This window comes from Drosophila hydei, unplaced genomic scaffold (assembly GCF_003285905.1).
Source record: "Drosophila hydei strain 15085-1641.00,03,60 unplaced genomic scaffold, DhydRS2 tig00000250-arrow-arrow-pilon, whole genome shotgun sequence".
Taxonomy (NCBI): Eukaryota; Metazoa; Arthropoda; class Insecta; order Diptera; family Drosophilidae; genus Drosophila; species Drosophila hydei.
In genome coordinates this window covers 286,747-305,481 of record NW_022045696.1, presented here as the reverse complement: position 1 = coordinate 305,481, position 18,735 = coordinate 286,747, and the positions used below count along the sequence as shown (strand labels likewise).

Sequence of the window (18,735 nt, the reverse complement as noted above, 5' to 3'; positions counted from 1 at the left end):
CTTGCATGATCTGAGCTGCCTTCTTTTGTCTACTTACAGCAAAACAAATATATAGTGAAGTGCTGATCGATTAATAATAAAGAAGAATATTGTCCTCTGTGAGAAACAATAACTAGATTGACTGGACGACTATGTCACCATATCGATACCAGTCGATCTTAAATCGATCATCAATCATTAGTGCTGATATATGATATCGATATATGCATTCTTTAGGCAACAAATCTAGATTGAAGCTTAAATAAAGTATTACCAAACGACAGGACGACCATATCACTATATCGATCACCAATCAATAGTCAAGTGCTGATCGATATATGCTTTCTTCTGGCTTCTTTCTAGATTGAAGCCAATGTACAAAGAGAACACTATTGCACTCATTAAGAAACTATAAACAGACTGGACGACTATATGAACATAACCATTCGATCGTCAATCATTAGTGAATTGCGGATCGATATACGCTTTCTTTAGGCAACAAATCTACATAAGAAATTATCACCAAACAGACTGGACAACAATATCAACATATCGATCGATCCATAGTCGAAAACCGATCAGCAGTACAGCGCTGTTCAATATATGACTTTTTCTAACAACAGTTCTAGATTCAAGCTGCTATATGCAGAGAAGAATATTTCACTCTTTAAAAACTATCTCACCTTATCCATCGCTACTCGATCTTTAGACGATTGCCAATCTATCAAAAATCGATCAGTAATTAAAATCTAGTCTAGAAACACTTAATACAGATTCTCGAGCAGTAATTCACTCGAAGTCTAACACATCAATATTGGACGTAATTAACTGAGCTTTATTAACAAATTAGACAAATTAGGTAAATGAAACAGTTCTATTTTGATCATTTGATAACTTTTGGAGCAATCAGTTTTGATGAAGCTTCATTATGTGTATAGGTCACGCTGCTGCTGATCTTAACTAAGAAATCACGAATTTTATATAAACAAATAGAAATTCACACAGATTCAAGTTTGTTTGTTTAACAAATATAAAAAAAAAAAAAAAAAAACAAGATGAAGGTAAGCCAAAAACAAGTCCTGTAATAATGGTATTTGCCTTGGGTAATGCTTATCCAGCTGCAAGGTGAAAGAAGAAACGATTATTGTTTTTGGTGTGAGCATGATTTGAGTCAGGACTTGCCAATGGCTTGAGCATTGCTCGCAACGTCCGCTGGCACGGTTGGAGCGATGGGCGCCAGGGGCACGCGTTCCGTGGGAGCGTCGACCTGGACGGCGAGAGGGCTCTTGGGTGTGGAGGCATCGTCTGTGAGGCGTTGCTTCAGCTCCTTGTACTTCTCGACAACGGAACTGCCTAATTCCTTGGCGCCTTCGCCAATCTTATCGGTATAGGGCTTGGCCGCATCGGCGACGTCCTCGGCGCCCTGCTTCACCTTGCAGCCGATGCTCTTGAAGAAGTTCTTGAAATCGCTGTCGTCTGGATTTTTGACCTCGTCGCAGTCGGCGGCGCGCGCTTGGCCACTCAACAGCACCAGACAGAGCAGCGAGCAGCAGATGACAATTGTTTTCATTTTAACGTTTGTTTATTGCTGAACTGTTTTCCACGAGCTTGGCAATACGACTGAGCGTGGCAAAACTTGACTCACAATCGCACAGCGAAGCTCCGATTAGCGGGCCATACCGGTTTATCAGCGTTTCGGGGAACTGCCCCCAGTTGTCCCGCTCTCCGACAAACCTTCACTTCACAACACTCACTAATTAAGAGACCCGACAGCTTCGATCGTACACACATATCTAACATATATATATTTATATTTATATATGTATATATACAAGCTTTGCTTACTGGGAATGCCAACTAGGGCTTATCTTCTTAAGTGTCTCTTTCAGAATAAAACGAGCTGACCTGTTGCAAATGCTTAGAAACCCAAATAAATGATTAGCAGTGCTAACGAGAGAAATCCAACAATTTCGAAACATTCATTCACCATAGACCGAAGCAAGCAAATGGCTCTCGAACCACTTGAAATGCTTAAGAAGTGACATTGAGGACAGGTCAATATCGGTTCGACTATCGATGTTAGCAAATACGTCTTATGCTAAGACTGACCCATAGATCTTCAATATTTGTTGTGCTTGATTGATGAAGTTCAACCTAAACCCCACAGATGGCGCTGTTTAATGCTGAAATATTGTATCACTATCGGAAAGATCTATGTATATGTATTTATATATGTATATGTATATGTATATGTATATGTATATGTATATGTATATGTATATGTATATGTATATGTATATGTATATGTATATGTATATGTGTATGTGTATGTATATGTATATGTATATTTATATGTATAGATATGTAATGTATATTATATGTATATGGTATATGTATATGTAATATTGTATAATTTTAATGTATATGTCTATGTATGTATATGTATATGTATCTGATCTTTCTCTGTCTCTGTTATCTCTTCTCTGTCTCTTGTCTCATTCTCTGTCTCCTGTCTCTGTCTCTGTTCCTGTCCTCTGTCTTGTCTACTGTTCTCTGTCTCTTCTATGTTTCTGTCTCTGCCTGTCTCTGTCTCTGTCTCTGTCTCTGTCTCTTATCTGTCTCTTTCTCTGTATCTGTTTCTTGTCTCTTCTGCTGTATCCTGTCTCCTGTCCTGTATCTTATCTGTCTATGTTACTCTGTCTCTGATATGTCTCTGTCTCTTCTCTGTCTATGTCTATGTCTATTTCCCTGTCTCCTGCCTATGTAAGTCTCTGTCTCGTACATTGATTTATATAATTATGTATGTATGTATGTAATTGTTTATCATCATGAATGAATATATGTATAGATATTTATAGTAAAGCATGAGTAGAGGGTATCTCTTTATCGCTCTTTATTTTTCGTTTATCAAAAAAAAAATCATGTTATTGTTTGTGATTCACACCGTATGACATCCAAGACTACGAGTACATTTCATTAGCGGTAATCTAAAACTAGATAAATAAATATATGGGTATATACTATAGGTATAAATAAATTCGCTGGGGCAGGCGCGTCTACTTGAGTGGCTCAACATTTGTAATTTCATTCTCCGCCTCATTGGGAGCGAGGCCATTTGTTGGCGATTCTGTGGAATGCGTCACCTGTCCAAGCTCCAAATCGGTAGCCGGTACCACGTCTCGCTCTGGGTTTTCGCTGGGCGTGGCTGGGGTCGTGATCTTAGCGGAATCAGCGCTAGCTATGCGCTTCCTGTCGCCAACTGTGCCGAGCAGCGTGTCTATGAGATCGCCAAAGCGAGTCACGATGCTTAGGCCGACGCGCTTGGCTGTCTCCTCCAGGCGCTTGGCCTCCGTCTCCAGGTCGTCGATCCAGGGCTTGGCTTTTTCCAGAGTGCACTGCACATTGTGCAGAAACTGATTCACCTCGTTGGGCTTGGGTGTCACCTCGGCGGCGTCAGTCGACTTGACACTGGCCTGGGCATCTGATCCGCAGATGATGGGCGCGGCCTGCAGCTGCCCGATGCAGAGCGATAGCAGGAAAAGCAGTAGTATCCGCGTCTGCGTCATCATTCCAAGTGCTCCTAAGTTTTCTTTAAAGTCGCTAATAATTGCTTTAAACGTAGTTGTGTCTGCCACAGACGCTTGTCTGGCTTGTGGCGTGTGCAGCAACTGAGACCAAAAACCTGACTGAAACTTGTTTGCAGCCAGCAGCAAAGGCATGGCCGTTCGACCAAGTTCGGCTTTCGACTGCAGATGAGCCACAGATCGGTCGGTGGCAAGCTTTTTAAGAAAGTCGTCAAGCCAGTAAGACGCCAGCCATATGTATTCCTCAGACCAAACAAGTAAGAACTTTCAAATCGGGTGCAACTGACGAGGCAACACGCTGTTCCGAAAGTCCGCTTACGACGCTAACGACAGTTGGCCTAAAGCTGCCTAAAGCTAAAGGCAGGATCCTAGCTCAAAATATATACAAGAAATTAATTATTGCATCGAACTAGTCGAGACTATTTGCTTTACCCGAAACCAATATACTCGGCTTGCTGTGGAGCAGAGTATACAAAGGGAAGTCTGGCGGGATTGCAAGTCAAATACACTCAAGACTCTCTAATTCTGCTTCAGCTAGGTATGCCGACCTCATTTATGATCGATTGGAATGACTAATAGGCCTGAGAACGAGCACCCTGTAACACTTAAATTATATTCAATTGGCAACGCGCAAGTGGCCTAAGTACGGCAAATGCATAATTTTCCTTTATGTTTTACATCTGCAAAAATCGGAAACTCAACTTAGATGAACGAATTGATGTGCTCGACTAGGAAATACTCTGTCCCAGCATCTAGCTTGGCATGATTTCTTTAGATCGTATAATCCTCGAGAAATTCGTCGTGTCAACAGACAAATCCAGTCTTGAAGCTAAGATGACTAAGTAAAATGTTGAAAACATTTTATATTTTAAAGCGATTGCTTTTATTTTTACTTAGAAAAAAAAACAGAAAAAAATAATAATAAACACAAAAAAAAAAAAGAAGAAAATTCGACTTCGTGGGGCTGCATCACTTCCTTAACTTGCTGCAGTTGCCCAAGGCATCCAGAATGTGTCCGTGGCCGCACTGCTGCTCGCCCTTGAGCAGGTCCGGATTGATGATCTCGACGTTGGCTAGGAAGCCGCGGTCATTGCTCAAGTCCTCAGCCGAGTCTTTGGCTAGCTTATCGCGAAAGTCGGCGATGCGATCGCTGATGTCGGTGCCCAGGTCTTTGGCGCGCTCGCCCAGCTTCTTGGCGCCCTCCTTGATTTCGCTGCCCAGGTCCTTGGCCTTTTCGCCCAGCTTCTTGGCGCCCTTCTTGATCTGGCAGCCGACATTCTTAAAGAAGTCGCGCACTTCATGCTCCGAGCTGCTGCTGCTGCCCGTCATCTCCGAGAACTTATCGCCGATCTCGCTTAGCACGGCGGGCACTTTGTCCTCGCAGTCCAGCAGATCGGCACGGCTATGGGCGATCCCGAGCAGGAGCACTGCCAACACACTAATTGCATATAACTGACGCATGCTGATTGCCGTTATCTTATTTGTAAGTAAACTCTATGTATATTCCAGCTGTCGATTAGTTCCTGAGGCGCCCGTTTCCCAACTGAACCCGACAATTCACTTCTCTTGACTGACTGCGAGCGAGGACTGTCCACGCGTTTTATTTACTCCCTCGATAATGGCAGTAGAGGCACAGTAATAGCAATATAAATAAAGGCCACAGCAGCAGTCGCAGCCGCAGCCGCAGCAACAACAATGGCGATCGCATAACAAGGCAGCCCCGTTATTTGTGAAAAATTGTCGCCATTTGTTTGATTGTTAGTTTGGTCGTTGCCCATATGCCTTCGCCTTTCCGCTTAATTTAATTTATTGGCTGACGCCGAGTCGCAGTCGCACTCGTACTCGCACTAGCACTCGCTTGTTCGCTTTTCTTAATTCATAAGTGCAAATTCAATTACAGACTCAGCGGCAACAACAACAGCCTAATAACAATAAAGAGTGCTTCCCACTTGCCAGTTTATTTCCAGCTGCGATTTTTCAGTATCCAAATATGCCTCAGCTTAGAGACTACCTGATCTCAGTCAACCAAGTCTGCCGCCTCGTATCTACTATATACAACCTTATCTCAGCTATCCAAATACGCAGAGACATGCCAAATAGACCTAATGAATTCTCTGCTTTAACTATGGCTCGAGTCTGCGACTGTGCCCTGATAAGGCATTGTAGAGCATCTAGCATGAGTATCAGCCATTGATATGTATATGTACACATAGATGTTCGGCTGGGATAATCATCGAATATATCTTTCTAAGCTGTGCTTACGCACTCACATTTCATTTGTCACTTTCCTGTTTTCAATGCGATAAACTCGGAGCACAGCTCGCATAAACAACAAGCAATTATGAGTGCTCTAATCGGCACGATTAGATGATACCCCAATCCCGCTGCTAGTTCAATCATTCTTGTATACAAATATACATACACCGAAGCACACAACAATTCATGAAACTGCGCAGTTTCTACAGCAAAGATCCAAAATCTTTTTATTGATCACAGGAATCTAAATACCGAATTTGCTGACATTTGATTTCATTCCCTACTAGTCAACAGGGATAGTGGGAAAAGTCGAAGCTTGTATTGCAAGGGGTTTACAGTTTCTTAATTGAATTCCTTTGTTTGGCAGATCACAAACATATATAAACAATATTCGTTACATAATAAGAGATCGGGCATACACAACGCGTGCAGAGTCAATTTGCAAAACTTTTTTATCCACTTTTAATCGATTTAATGCATAAAGAGATTTATTTGTCAGTACCTTGCTGGCAAAAAAAATATTTAAGAAAATATATTAAAAAAATATATAATTTTTTTTATATAAAAAATATTTATTTAAAAAAAAAAATATTTTAAGTCCATATAACATTTTTATTTAAATTATAAAAAATAATTCTTGGAAAAATATATATTAACAATATTTATTCACTTTTATTGATTTACTTAATTTAATATTTAATAAATAATTTAAAATTGTTTGTTGAGCAAATAAAATAAATTATCAAATTTATATATATATATTTTTTTAAAAATATATTTAAAATTTTTTTTTATATAGAAAAATATTTGCTTAGAAAATATAATTATAACCTATTTATTAATTTATTTTATTGATATAAAACAAACAGGTTAGTAGAAATTATATTTATAAAATTTTAAAATAATTTTTTTGAAGAAAAAACTCACATCTTTTACGAAACAATATATTTTAATAATATTAATTTTTTTTTATTTCTACATCAAATTTGTACTTATTTAAAAAAAATATATTTATTTAAAAACCATATTTTAAAAATATATTTTTTTTATTGAAAAATATTTAGTTATTTGAAGTTATACATTTCGAGTCTACCTTGTAACACATTGGTTCGGGTTGTGATGTGATGTGCTTATCAGATGCCTAGCTCAAGCTATTAGTATTTTGGTCGAGCTAAGCTTTTTCAATTATTTATAATCGTTTCAAGGACGCAAAGTTCTAGACCAACTGATAACCGATTGCGTAACGTCTGCCTAATTGAATAGGTACAATTTTTAACAGAAACAAAACTATTTTAAATACGTATTCTGCATTTAATTTTCATTAATATAACTTTCTGACTCATATTCTGAATTGGAATATGTTGTAAAGTCGACAATTCGAATACAAAATTCTGATTCCCAGCTAAGAATTCTTGAATTCTTCGAAGTCACTCAGTCAGGTAATTTTGCCTTGTAAGTCCATACATAAAATTTTCAGATAAGGCTCTTCTAATGTTGCATAAAGAAATAAGACGGTTAAATAATTCTGAAATCATTAATTATATTGATAATACGCTAAAATCGTAGAGTATAAAATTTCGACTCAGGTAATATATATAGTCGAAAAGTCTAAAGAAGTCAACTGCATCGCCTTGTCTTGCCTTGTCAGCGATTACACATGATTGATTGGGGTAAACATATGCATGGTGGCATTGCTCCATACAAATCCATATATATATAGAGATTAATCAAATTCGTGTTGAGCTTATTAAATAATTGGCAAACAGCAGCTATCGAGGATGGGCTTTATTTGGTCATATCGTTGCCGCCAATGCTGCCGCTGGGATTTAGATAGTCTGTGGAATCCAGATCGGTTTCATTTTCTGTGTCGTCAGCCACATCCTCGTTGTCCTGCTCGTCGTAGTTAATGTCGTACGTGTCTTCCTTCTGCTCATAGTCCTTCTCTTCGTTGGCCACCGTTGTCAGTTCAGGTGACCCGTCCGGCAGGCTGGGCAGCTCTGGCAGGAAGGGCAGGTCGCTGGTGGTGGGGGCAGCGGTGGTGGTGGTGGTGCTGGTGCTACTAGTCGTTGTGGCATCCGTTGTAGTCGTAGTTCTTCTTGATGTGAATGTTGGTAATCTGTCGTTGCGCCAACTGCTGACCGGATTAGTGCGAAATTTGGCGCCTGCCGTAAAAGCAAAGTAAATGAAAAAGTCAAAAGACGTCACAGCCCTTAGTTGCTGCTGCCCTACTCACAGTTTGGCAATGTGGGCTGAAAGTCGCACAGTATGCGCTCCTCCATTTCAATGTCATTCAACTGTTTGATCTTCTTGGTCGGCGGCGTTGGGCGACGCACGACGAAAATCTCCCGCACCTCATACACCTCCAGCTCGGGATGCTTGGCGGACGGCCGGTGACGAACAGTGCGCCTATACTGGACAGGATTCGGCGGTATATCGGCCGGGTATGCCGCCGACTCAAGGAACAGGGCACAGCCGCAGAGCAGCATTAGACCCACAAAATTAGCCTGCTTTGCCATTGCTGCAGTACGTTTAACACTGACTTAAACACTGAAACACACCGTTTCGCCTGCTTATCAGACTTACCGTGGACCAGTACACTCACTCCGATAACCTATTGACCCCGCACAACTGCTCACACCATATGCAAGCCAGTGCATACTTTTGGGCTGACGTCTTATTATATTCAACTCAACTTAACCTAGCGCAGTCCATAGCTCTTAGCCCTTACCTTTAATGAGCCAAGGGAGTCGCAACAAATGCAGAACCGAAAAGCGTATTAGCCAAACTTGAAGAGGTCATATGAAGCGATCTACAAGCAGTCTACAGGGCATAACCGACTGCCGAATACTCGCACGGATCAAGGAGTCAATGAGTAATGTCAGCTTAAAAGCTGTTCGAAAATAGTTTATTTCGAATTATATAGGGGATCGACAGGCCTCTCTCTTTAATTTCATATTTCTGTAATAAAGAATTGGCCAATTATTATAGCCAATTCTAAATAATTCAATATAATCAGAACAATCTATATTCACTTACTCATATTCTCTAGACTTTCGCACTTGCAGCTCGAACATCATACCACCCTACCCTTCATTGGATACAGGGTACATTGCAATTAAATTTAAGTCAAGCGAATCGTGTTGCATTATGTTGATCGCATTGCCCAAGCGCCCAAGTAGCACAAGAACAATTGTCTGCTTCCCTCAAATGTCAACTCATTGCATGGCCATCGAGTGGGCCGTTGGCTGTCAAGAGTGCATTAGGTGGCTATGATTGGCGTGTCTATTGAATAGCTGACCTTTAAGCAATAGCTGCACTCTCTAATGTATTCGAAAAATATACATATTTCGAGAACAATTCGAATCCATCAGACAAGATATATAGATACACATATATATATAAAGATATATACTTCATGCTTTTGCATTTTGATTATTTAGCGTGAATCGAAAAATTGATCAGTTTATACGTTGGAGAAAGCAATAAAAAATAAGCAAATAAGCGCATAGTCGATTGGCACCGACTAGAAGATACCATGACAACAATTTTATATATATTTTTGGCAAAAATCAAAAATAATTCTGTTCGAAAATAAATACATTAAATTCATTGATTAGTGATTAAAATAAATTTATTAAAGTCTGCTGTAGTCTCTATGGACTAGGCCATTGCTGCAGAATGATAAGGCCTGATAAGCTCGTATACAGGGTATACAAATATTTGATATATGAGTGCTGCAGTCGGTTGCAATCGACTAGTCAATGCTCTGTTCTCCATGCAGAGAGACGTTGCTCAATTTCAACTCTATTTAATTATAGAATATATATATATTTTAATTACAATTAACTCAAAGCTCATTAACTTCTGCGATTCAGAGACAAACAGAGCTGGCTACTCAGCCAATACAACAGTCTTATTCACATTTCGGACAGAGTATGAAAAGCTTTTAATTTTACTTATTTTGTTCTTTGTAGGAAAACAGCTGCCCCAGCAGCCAGCCAGCATTGGCATTGTGTGAGAGCGTGAAAGACGCAAAGTCGCTGCGGCATTAAATTAATATGCCCCCGGCTGCTTCTCCACCCACTTGGCCGAATTGCCGGATAGAGCATCGATGCTCCGGACAGTTCTTGGGGGCAGCATTTCGAGCAGTTGGTGGCTGCTTTCGCTGGCGGGCAGACGCGCTTCACACACGAGCCCCGCCGACCAGCTGATCGCACAGAATCGAGAGAGAGGGCAACATTGAGAGCGGGCCAGCGCTACGACTAGCAACTTGGCTGTGAGAGAGCGAAGCGTTCGCTGCGACCGTGCGTTCGAGCGAGACGGGCAACTCGCTCTCAGTGCTAAAAATATTTTGTTATTTTTTTTGTTTTTTTTTTGCTCGTGTTTTTTGTTCTTTTTTTGTTACACAAATTGAATGAAACTGTGTTTGAAGGTGCATACGAATTTGTTGTTGTTATTGTGTCGTGTGTTGTTATTGTTGAAAGTGGCACACCTAAATGTCACGGGAAAGAAAGCGGCAGCAGGTAGCGGCACTGAATGCCTACTAAAAATACATCCCACATACTAAGAGCACAGAGATGAAAGCATCCAAGAACGCGACGCGTGGGCAGGAGTAAAAAGAAACAAAAAGAAAGAACGCCTTTATTGCATACATATAAACCTTACGCACACAGTGAAGACGGACAGCAAGCCATACACATACATATAGCTCGTACATATATATATAGTATAATTGTTAGCATAGCTGAGATAAACAATAAATTGGCAGCTCGCCAGGGCGTAGGGCGACCAGGAAAAACGCTAGCCGCGTACTCTCTGGCTGGCTCATCGCACAACGGACAGCAAACAGGTGGAATCATCAACAAAAGCATCTCATGTGCAGCAGCTGCCAGCGCTGCTTCAGCCAAGAGCAATGTCAAAGCAGCGGCAGCCGCAGCAAGAGCTGTATACAGAGTCCACGTCTGACTACGAGGAGCAGGAGCAGAATGAGCAGCCAGAGCAGGATCGTTACGATCCCCTGTCCAATCTGCTGCGACTGCAACTGCGCAAGCCCAATCACTGGAACTGGGAGCTGAGCACATCGCGTAGCTGCAGCAACATAGCACTGCCCAGAATATTGCTGTACGATCACACGGGCGCGCTTCTACTGGATGCGGATGGGTACAGCGAGCAGGCCTATCGGCCCAGCAGCGCTCAGGACTGCAGGCGCAAGCATGCGGCGAGCAGTCTCGGCAGGAGCCTGCAGCAGGCGCGACTTGCTGGCAAGTTGAATGGCCTCAGCATTAACGAGGCATCGGCCAGCGACACACACACACCCGTCCACTCCCCAACAAGACAGCAGCTGGCAGGCAGCTGCATTGACTTCAGCACCCACGAGCTGCCCGACTGGCAGCCGCACGAGGTGGACAGCTCGCGACGCTCCAGTTCGCTGCGCGGCGTGCGGCTCGTGGTGGAGGATCAGCCTCAGGCGTCGGCGCCAGCGCCGACACAGCGGGCACAGGAATCGGCTTATCCGACGCCGCCGTCCACGTCGACGCTGACCACGACAGCGAACTCCTCATCGTCCGGACCACGGGAGAAGCGTCGCTATCGACGCTCGCACAGCTCTGGCCAGCACTCGATTCTGGAGCGGTTTAGCATGACGCGCGGCCGCCACTCGTCGCCCGAGTATGCCCAGGAGCAGACATTGGAGCACAGGCCACGCTATTATCTACGCAGCAGCAAGGCGGGCACGCTCGTCATCCAGGACGACAGCTTTAGTCGGGTGCGGCAGCGCCGCCGTCGGCAGCGGAACTCCTCCACCGAGAACGTGCTGGCACAACAGGGCAAAGGCCCCGCGGATAGCGACGTGCAGGTCACGGCGCACAGGCGTCATCAGTCGCAGCTGCGCTGCCGGGAGGCGCCGCTATTAACATCCGACGAGGACGCGGATGCACAAGGCCAGGGCCACAAACAATTAGCGAGGCACTCGCGTTGCAGGCGTGGTAAACGCGCTTGCGGCAAGCATTTGGCCGCGCCAGGTGAGCACTGAATGGCATTACAAACCTGTTCGCCCAACAGCTCAACTATTTCCGTTATTTTCTCGTTTCTTGTTTCCTCTTTCTGGTTTCTTGTTTCTTAGAGCTTATCACAGTCGATCCAGGCAACTGCATATTTCGAGCGGAGCCTTGCGCGACGCAGCGCTGACCTCATCGACCGACTACACAAAAATATGCCCACATGTACATAGAGATGTCTTCTACTGATATATATATACACATGCCTACATAGCTCACCTCCTGCTTTGTTTTGGTTTTGCTCTCTAAAGCCAACTCTATGTAAATTAATACAAATAAAGAAAAATATAAGCCATGCAAAGCGGCGTATGATCGACGAGAATATATAAATTATGTTACGTATACGCAACGTCAACGTTTCAAAAACAAAACAAAGAGCGAAACAGCTGGACGTGGCCAGACATAGCTGGCGTTGCGACGACTGTTAGACTAAGTTTTTAACTGATTTACCTGTTGCATACCTGTGTTAAGAGTTTGGTTCAGGAACTCAGTTAAACGTCTACTTTTTTATATAGATTTTGATCTGAACTACTTCTGACCATCAGAAGGGCTAAGTGAGCTAACAGATGAAGGGATCTACTGCATTATGAAGATGTTTACCGGTTTTATCAGTTCAATTTCAACTACCATATATATATATATATATATATATATATATATATATATATATATATATATATATATATATATATATATATAAACGTGCTTAAGCCCGTCGCCAAAGATGGATCATTCTTTATTGATGAGGCGACCCACTTGGTTCCGCTACATACATCTATATATGTATAGCTACAACCTCTACCACTAGTATTATTAACAAAGCAATACAAACAGATAACAGTTCTAGTCAAAAGTATGTATACAACAAACTTTTTTTAGACTTACAATTGATGTGGGTTTTCTTTATTGTTGTTAAATTAAATGACGTTTCACAAACTTTGTTAATCAAATAATTTAAAATTTGATTGGACAACATTTGCAGAAGATCAACAGATGTATAGTAGCTGTCAAAAGTATTCGCACAGAGTTTGCTTGCCTCCCTAAAAATATAAATTGCTCTGCGGATCTTAATACCCGCCAATGAAGCTAGAAATTGGCTTTTCAGTGTCGAACTTGTCCCACAGAGCGAGTATATAACATCTTGAAACACCTGGGACAAAAATTGCCTGGGAAACCTGCAAACATATGTAATTCTGTAAATAGTTTTGACTTGGGCTGTTTATACAATGTTGTACTTTGACGACAGGTCGCTGTCTCTGTATGTAGAGGGTGTTTTTTTAGAGCTCTACAACTTGCAGTTAACAACACTTGTTTTTCATAAATTTTATCTCATAAATTATTTAATTATTATTAATTTCTATTTATTTAATTTGCTTTGACATTTTTTAGTAAGTAGATTTATTCTCAATCAACAATTGCTAATTGTTGCAGCTATTTGGCACTTATCATGCATCCATTGTATGGCATTCAAATTGCCTATTCTAGGTTCAGCTTGAGGAAAACAGACAGAAGTGAGAACAGTTCATGGGCTTTTGCTGAAACAGCATTCGATCCACAGAAAATTAGTGTTTGGTGCGGTTTATGGGCTGACGGCGTCATTGGCTTAACTCTCTACCGAACCGAACGTCACTGTAATGACTGTGAAAATTAGTGTATCATATTGAATCACATAGCGGAAGTCATATTTAAACATAAATGTCATAAGGTTTTATATATAAAACAGCTCGTTTCATTAATATTAAAAATACATTTCTGTCTTTTAGTATGACTTAAACTTGTGTAACACTGAGTAAAACAACCATTGGTTATATATGCTTTTCTCTTTTGTTTCAATTAATGTTTTATATTTAAACATAAGCAACGTATTACTTAAGCAAAAAAGAGTTTGTTTGCTGAGACGTATTATCGCCCTTATTCTAACCTTTAGTCTCGCTGTAAATTTTCTGCCGAAAAGTATGCAATGGAATAGAAATTATCAATTGCGCAGTGTCGTGGCTGACGGCGGGTTTCTAATCGAAATAGGCAAAAGCAAGAGCGTGGCCAAAGAGTCCACACGACTACAGGCTACGCTGTTCAGACTCGAATAACAGTTTGGGCAGCAGAATGTGGCTCTCTGTTTAGAGTAGGCGTGGCAAACCAGTAGCCCTCAGATATAGTTCTGAAGCAGATGGCTCTGCTTGGCTTTAGTGAAAGTCTGCAGCCTTAAGCTATCGGCTTATTGAGTCTCTGACAGCAAGCCAATACAACCTGCTTGGATGGGCTGAGCAATGTATAAAAAGTGTTTTCTTAACTGTAAACAGACTGATAAGCGACTCAACGAACTCTGCGAAGGGAGCTCGCAACGCAGACACACAGATTGAGCGTGTCAGCAACAACGTCCATATCGAATCTAGATTCTGGGTGCGTGCTAAACGGTGGTCAGACAGCGACGTGTTAGCTTAAGACGAAGAAGATGCTGCTGCGCTCTGGACTCCTGTGGCGGCTGGCCGTGTTCGGTCTGCTCTGGGGCCTGCTGATGCTGTCCCTGCTGCAGAGCAGTGCAGCACGCGTGATTTACTTTAATGCGCTGAACAGCAATCAGAGCATGGAAGCGGAGCAGAACGTCACGCTGGGCAAGGGCATGCTGTTCGAGTCACGACGCGTCGGCTGCAGGCGTGGATACATGTATGATCACCATAACCGCTGTCGCCGGGTAAGTGACACACACAGTCAGGCAGGGCTGAGGCCACTAGCTGGGAATTTTGCATTTTCATGAATTGATTCGCTTGGTATTTCAGATTGTGTAGCGACCTTTGGACGGGGCTCGTTACCTTATCGCTTATCCAACACTCATTAGCGTTTAACAATTATATTATGTTTGTACAACAAAAAAAGGAAAGAAGAACGACGTCACAAGACTACAGTCATGATGAAATTACGAGAAATTTCACGAATAGCGAACTGCGAACAGCGCCAGACACTCTATAGATACCAGTGCAGATACTAAATACACAACTACAAGATAGAAACTTTTCTTAGATAAAGGAACCGTGCAGCGCTGACTCAACCGCTTGCTTTCAAATCGATATTAGAGAATTTGCTGCCATTGTCACATTTTTCGGAATTTTCGGAACATGCTGTCATAGCAGCTGCTCTGTGACGTAGCCATGAGCCATGAGCCATGAGGCCATGAGGCGACGACTGCAGTTGATTACATCGATTATGGCATAGCGACTCATTCTGTTAACGGAACACTTCTACAGCCCACAATCTGTGCCCAAGAAATCCCCAAAGTCTGTCAGCGGTGATCCCCTCTAAATATCTTAATTCGATCACGCTGCCTGGCACATGTGTGTGTTTATATGGAAAACATATCTTCAATTACTGATTACTACTCAACCAGCTTTCTGTTGCCTTGTTAGGCGATCAAAAATATAAACAAGATTATTTAATCTGGCTGACAGTATCCGTCAAAGGCATACCCTCTATATCATATCTGTTAAGCGATTGTCTATCTATACAATAGCTATCAGATCGATATTTATCGATAAGCAGCAGCCACGCACAATACTAAATTTAATTTGATAGAATTTTCTTTACATCGTATATACCTTTCCTTAAATAGATTATAATATATAGCCCCTTTCCTTAGGCAGCTATTCCTTTTGCCCAATTAAACTAAGGCACCTAAACTTGACTTGTTATAGCGAAATTAATATTGAAAATCTTGTATATATTTAGAATACTCTTGATTATATAGCAAATATTATATTCAATAAATGAAATTCAAATTGATTTTGCTACTCTTGGTGGCATTATGAGACTGTTTAACTTGCTATTGATTGAGATTAAGTCGTGCGAAGTCTTGTTTGGTAGAGTATGCCTTCAGGCATGAAGTAGAAGAAGTGGTTTAAGTATAGCCTTTTCGCTTACTGACTAGAGGAAATAGCACTAACGACACTAGAGGTTAGAACTTGGCTTTTATAGTCAATGAAACCCTTGAGCAAAGAGGGTCCATTGACAAGATGTAGCTCTGTTATGATTGGACAATTCTATTTAAAACGAAGCAATGCTGTTTGAGTCTTCTACAGGGTATCTTCAAGTCGACTCAAGGCGTAAGCAATTTTATTTGATTTATCTTGAGCAGAAAGTTGCTGAGCTTTTTATATTAATAATTTATATTATAGAGGCCTGAAACGTAGGCGGAAACACTTAATATTAGCTGCAACAATCGATGACATATTGAACCTATGATACGCATCTAACTGCTGAGCAGAAGAAGTAAAGAGCATTTCAGTTGGGAATTTAATTATTATTTAAATTTAACAAATTATTTTATAAGAATTATAGAGTCAGATGTCTAACAGCGTCTCGTAGAGTGCAGAGAAAAATTAAGGAAAATATTTATTTGCTGAGAGCTTTTATTGGAACTGATTGGACTCAGAACAGCTGTCTTATTGGACGCATATGCATATTTGATACTTCGTTGATGGGTATTGCCTCGCTGTGTGCTTCTTTCTTATTGGATCAGCAACTCCTTAGCAGCTCCAACGAAATATAAGTTTCAGCTCATATAAATTAGAGGATCTGTGTGATGCCAAAAGCTTCTATGTTTAGATACAGTTTATCAAATAAGTCAGACGATAAGCCTCTTTTATGTATACATCGATATCTAAACTGAAGATGGGCTTCGTGCACTGATTTTATTGTCATTTATATTTTATAAGTAAAGCAAAGCAAAGCAAAGCAAAGTAAAGCAAAGCAAACCATCCAATTACCCAGATTGTGGGTGACATAGTAGCAACGCCCAGATAAGATTTGCACATACAGGGTGTTGCCCAGCCCGGTGGTAAGGGCGACAGATGACGGCGCCACAACGGCCGCTGGTGTAGCCTGTATAGTTTATCAATTTTGAGACGTCGCCTATGCTCGGCTGGCAGGCAGAGGCCACTTTTATTTAAGAACTGCTTGCCCAAATCGTATATAATCAGTTAAATGACGGCGTTAGAGCGTATAACTCAATTGCCAGTAGAACGGGCCAAAGACTCGAACCCCCAATAGCGATTACACAATTTCACATTGCCACGAAAGTGTACGGAATCGGAGCTACAAGAGTGAGATAGACAGAGAGAGAGAGAGAGAGAGAGAGAGAGAGACCAAGAGAGAGCGAGATCATGATGCTGCATCGCATCCATCAGTTACTTCTGTATGCACTTTGTCTACTCTTTCTGGTCGTACTCTGTGCCCCAGCACCGGGCGAATCGCGCCGTGTGATCTTTTTCGCGCCTCCCGGCATTGCCCGGGGCCAGATACTGGCCACGCATGGCCTGGAGAAACCCTGCCAGAAGTGCCACATGAGAGACCATCGGGGCAACTGCCGGCGCCTAATATCGTACAGTTCAGGTGTGTATTCAGCTCAGGGCCAGTCTGTCACGTGTACTCAACTCTGCATTCGATTTTTCAGATGGCTCGCGCTGTTGACATCGCGACCGGACGTCATTAAACGCCATCAACTGAATCTCCAATTCTCTCAGAAACTAAACAACCAAAGCCCAAACACGCCATTACACCTATTTATTCGCGTTCAGTGCACTATTTATTACATTACTTTCACACCTTATTTTTACAGTTTTATGAATGTCTGTAATAGCTTTACAATTATTTCGCTTGCAATTATATAGTTTCTAAAGCAAAACTCAAAATACAATTACAATTTGTTCATGGATCGTAGATAACACAACAAATGATTCCCATGAGAAAAACTAACTTTTTTTGTTTTTTTTTTTTTTTTTTTTTGAATAGAAGTTGCCTAGACTTCAGCTATGTAAACGTGTCGGATCTTTCAATAGTCCAAGAATGGACAATGTGATCTGAAAATGTTCATATCTGACTGGCCTCAGGTGAGTTTCTCTGAGGCAAGCGCACTTCAAAGTTGGGCTCTCAGAGTAAGTTTTGGCTGTGTGGTCCACATCTGCCTAGGAAATCAACTACGATCAGCTCTACAGAAAAGCCTGTTCTGGGCATATCTGCAAGTAGTCCAATGGATGTTTTTCGATGGAAGCAAGCCCATAGCAATTTATTAGCTTTCCCCATTGCTTATTGCTTATGTGGATTATCTGCAGACTTGCTTTTTCCCAGATCTATTCGTGGCCCATTATTTACATAGCAATATTTTGCAAGCGATATCAAGTCGAGCCACAATGGCTTACATAGCAATAGTCGGTCGGGAAAAAGCCTTTGTATTGAAGTGTCATTAAGCTCTCTGCCTACTTGGGTATTAGTTATTTTGCGTGACAGCGAAAAAGACATTGAATCAGGCCAACTAAGAGAAGGACACATGAACTGCGTCTTATCAGCAAAATGTGCTTGGACAAGTTTGAAATTGCATAAAGGATCCTTCAATCAGAGCAGTGGAAAGAAGGCCAGGTGACCTTCATCTGCTAAAAGTAAGTTTATGGGCAAAGAAACCTCTGAGTCTACGGAAATTGTGTAAAGCATTTTCCAGGACCAATAAAGCATCGATAGAGCGATACTTTTAAATTAAGAATTATAATTTGCAATACTTCCGAAGATTAATAATAAGTAAACGAGTAAGCTATATTTCATATACCTTTTGAGCAAGTAAGAAGCGTATATTAGTTTCCTGCAAGGTATCTTCAGCTATCTGCCTGTCGAAACGCTCTGAAGCTCTTGAAACTTTTTGTATACACTGGAGGCATGGCGAATGGGGAATTCCTCTTTTCCATTGTAGCTATTTTAGACTCAAATTTATACTAAACACTTAAAGTATTCCTATAATCAGTTAAAGTTTTCCCATATTCGCCACAGCTAAAGGTGCTAAGAGGTTGACTTCCATAGATATTATATGAGAAATCGGAAAG

The 18,735-nt window shown here is 41.5% G+C and overlaps 7 protein-coding genes across 7 annotated transcripts; 3 read left to right on the top strand and 4 right to left on the bottom strand.

Moving 5' to 3' along the window:
• Window positions 1-791: 791 nt before the first annotated feature.
• On the bottom strand, window positions 792-1,614 carry LOC111596573. The gene is made up of 2 exons (XM_023310847.2): window positions 1,162-1,614; window positions 792-1,097 (listed from the first exon to the last, which is right to left on the bottom strand). The coding sequence occupies exons 1-2, from the start codon at window positions 1,547-1,549 to the stop codon at window positions 1,090-1,092; spliced, it is 396 nt and encodes a 131-aa protein (XP_023166615.1). The 5' UTR covers window positions 1,550-1,614; the 3' UTR covers window positions 792-1,089.
• A 1,250-nt stretch (window positions 1,615-2,864) lies between these two features.
• LOC111596577 lies at window positions 2,865-3,700 on the bottom strand. Its single transcript, XM_023310850.2, has one exon. It carries the CDS (start codon window positions 3,696-3,698, stop codon window positions 3,036-3,038), a length of 663 nt encoding a protein of 220 aa, XP_023166618.2. The 5' UTR covers window positions 3,699-3,700; the 3' UTR covers window positions 2,865-3,035.
• An 815-nt stretch (window positions 3,701-4,515) lies between these two features.
• Window positions 4,516-5,172, bottom strand: LOC111596572. Its single transcript, XM_023310846.2, has one exon. The coding sequence runs from the start codon at window positions 5,022-5,024 to the stop codon at window positions 4,533-4,535; it is 492 nt and encodes a 163-aa protein (XP_023166614.1). The 5' UTR covers window positions 5,025-5,172; the 3' UTR covers window positions 4,516-4,532.
• A 2,130-nt stretch (window positions 5,173-7,302) lies between these two features.
• LOC111596568 lies at window positions 7,303-8,349 on the bottom strand. Its single transcript, XM_023310842.2, has 2 exons — window positions 8,053-8,349; window positions 7,303-7,981 (listed from the first exon to the last, which is right to left on the bottom strand). The coding sequence occupies exons 1-2, from the start codon at window positions 8,333-8,335 to the stop codon at window positions 7,605-7,607; spliced, it is 660 nt and encodes a 219-aa protein (XP_023166610.2). The 5' UTR covers window positions 8,336-8,349; the 3' UTR covers window positions 7,303-7,604.
• Window positions 8,350-10,521: 2,172 nt separating this feature from the next.
• On the top strand, window positions 10,522-12,187 carry LOC111596550. The gene is made up of 2 exons (XM_023310824.2): window positions 10,522-11,839; window positions 11,941-12,187. The coding sequence occupies exons 1-2, from the start codon at window positions 10,732-10,734 to the stop codon at window positions 12,003-12,005; spliced, it is 1,173 nt and encodes a 390-aa protein (XP_023166592.2). The 5' UTR covers window positions 10,522-10,731; the 3' UTR covers window positions 12,006-12,187.
• A 2,030-nt stretch (window positions 12,188-14,217) lies between these two features.
• On the top strand, window positions 14,218-15,564 carry LOC111596532. The gene is made up of 2 exons (XM_023310802.2): window positions 14,218-14,567; window positions 14,653-15,564. Exons 1-2 carry the CDS (start codon window positions 14,328-14,330, stop codon window positions 14,659-14,661), a joined length of 249 nt encoding a protein of 82 aa, XP_023166570.1. The 5' UTR covers window positions 14,218-14,327; the 3' UTR covers window positions 14,662-15,564.
• An 868-nt stretch (window positions 15,565-16,432) lies between these two features.
• On the top strand, window positions 16,433-17,586 carry LOC111596533. The gene is made up of 2 exons (XM_023310803.2): window positions 16,433-17,257; window positions 17,319-17,586. The coding sequence occupies exons 1-2, from the start codon at window positions 17,029-17,031 to the stop codon at window positions 17,333-17,335; spliced, it is 246 nt and encodes an 81-aa protein (XP_023166571.2). The 5' UTR covers window positions 16,433-17,028; the 3' UTR covers window positions 17,336-17,586.
• Window positions 17,587-18,735: the final 1,149 nt, after the last annotated feature.

Coding starts and splice junctions, on each gene's coding strand:
- LOC111596568 (XM_023310842.2), bottom strand. CDS start 8,335: ATGGCAAAGCAGGCTAATTTTGTGGGTCTAATGCTGCTCTGCGGCTGT. Junction 7,982..8,052: donor TCAGCCCACATTGCCAAACT/GTGAGTAGGGCA, acceptor CTTTTACGGCAG/GCGCCAAATTTCGCACTAAT.
- LOC111596533 (XM_023310803.2), top strand. CDS start 17,029: ATGATGCTGCATCGCATCCATCAGTTACTTCTGTATGCACTTTGTCTA.
- LOC111596577 (XM_023310850.2), bottom strand. CDS start 3,698: ATGCCTTTGCTGCTGGCTGCAAACAAGTTTCAGTCAGGTTTTTGGTCT.
- LOC111596573 (XM_023310847.2), bottom strand. CDS start 1,549: ATGAAAACAATTGTCATCTGCTGCTCGCTGCTCTGTCTGGTGCTGTTG.
- LOC111596532 (XM_023310802.2), top strand. CDS start 14,328: ATGCTGCTGCGCTCTGGACTCCTGTGGCGGCTGGCCGTGTTCGGTCTG.
- LOC111596550 (XM_023310824.2), top strand. CDS start 10,732: ATGTCAAAGCAGCGGCAGCCGCAGCAAGAGCTGTATACAGAGTCCACG. Junction 11,840..11,940: donor CAAGCATTTGGCCGCGCCAG/GTGAGCACTGAA, acceptor CTTGTTTCTTAG/AGCTTATCACAGTCGATCCA.
- LOC111596572 (XM_023310846.2), bottom strand. CDS start 5,024: ATGCGTCAGTTATATGCAATTAGTGTGTTGGCAGTGCTCCTGCTCGGG.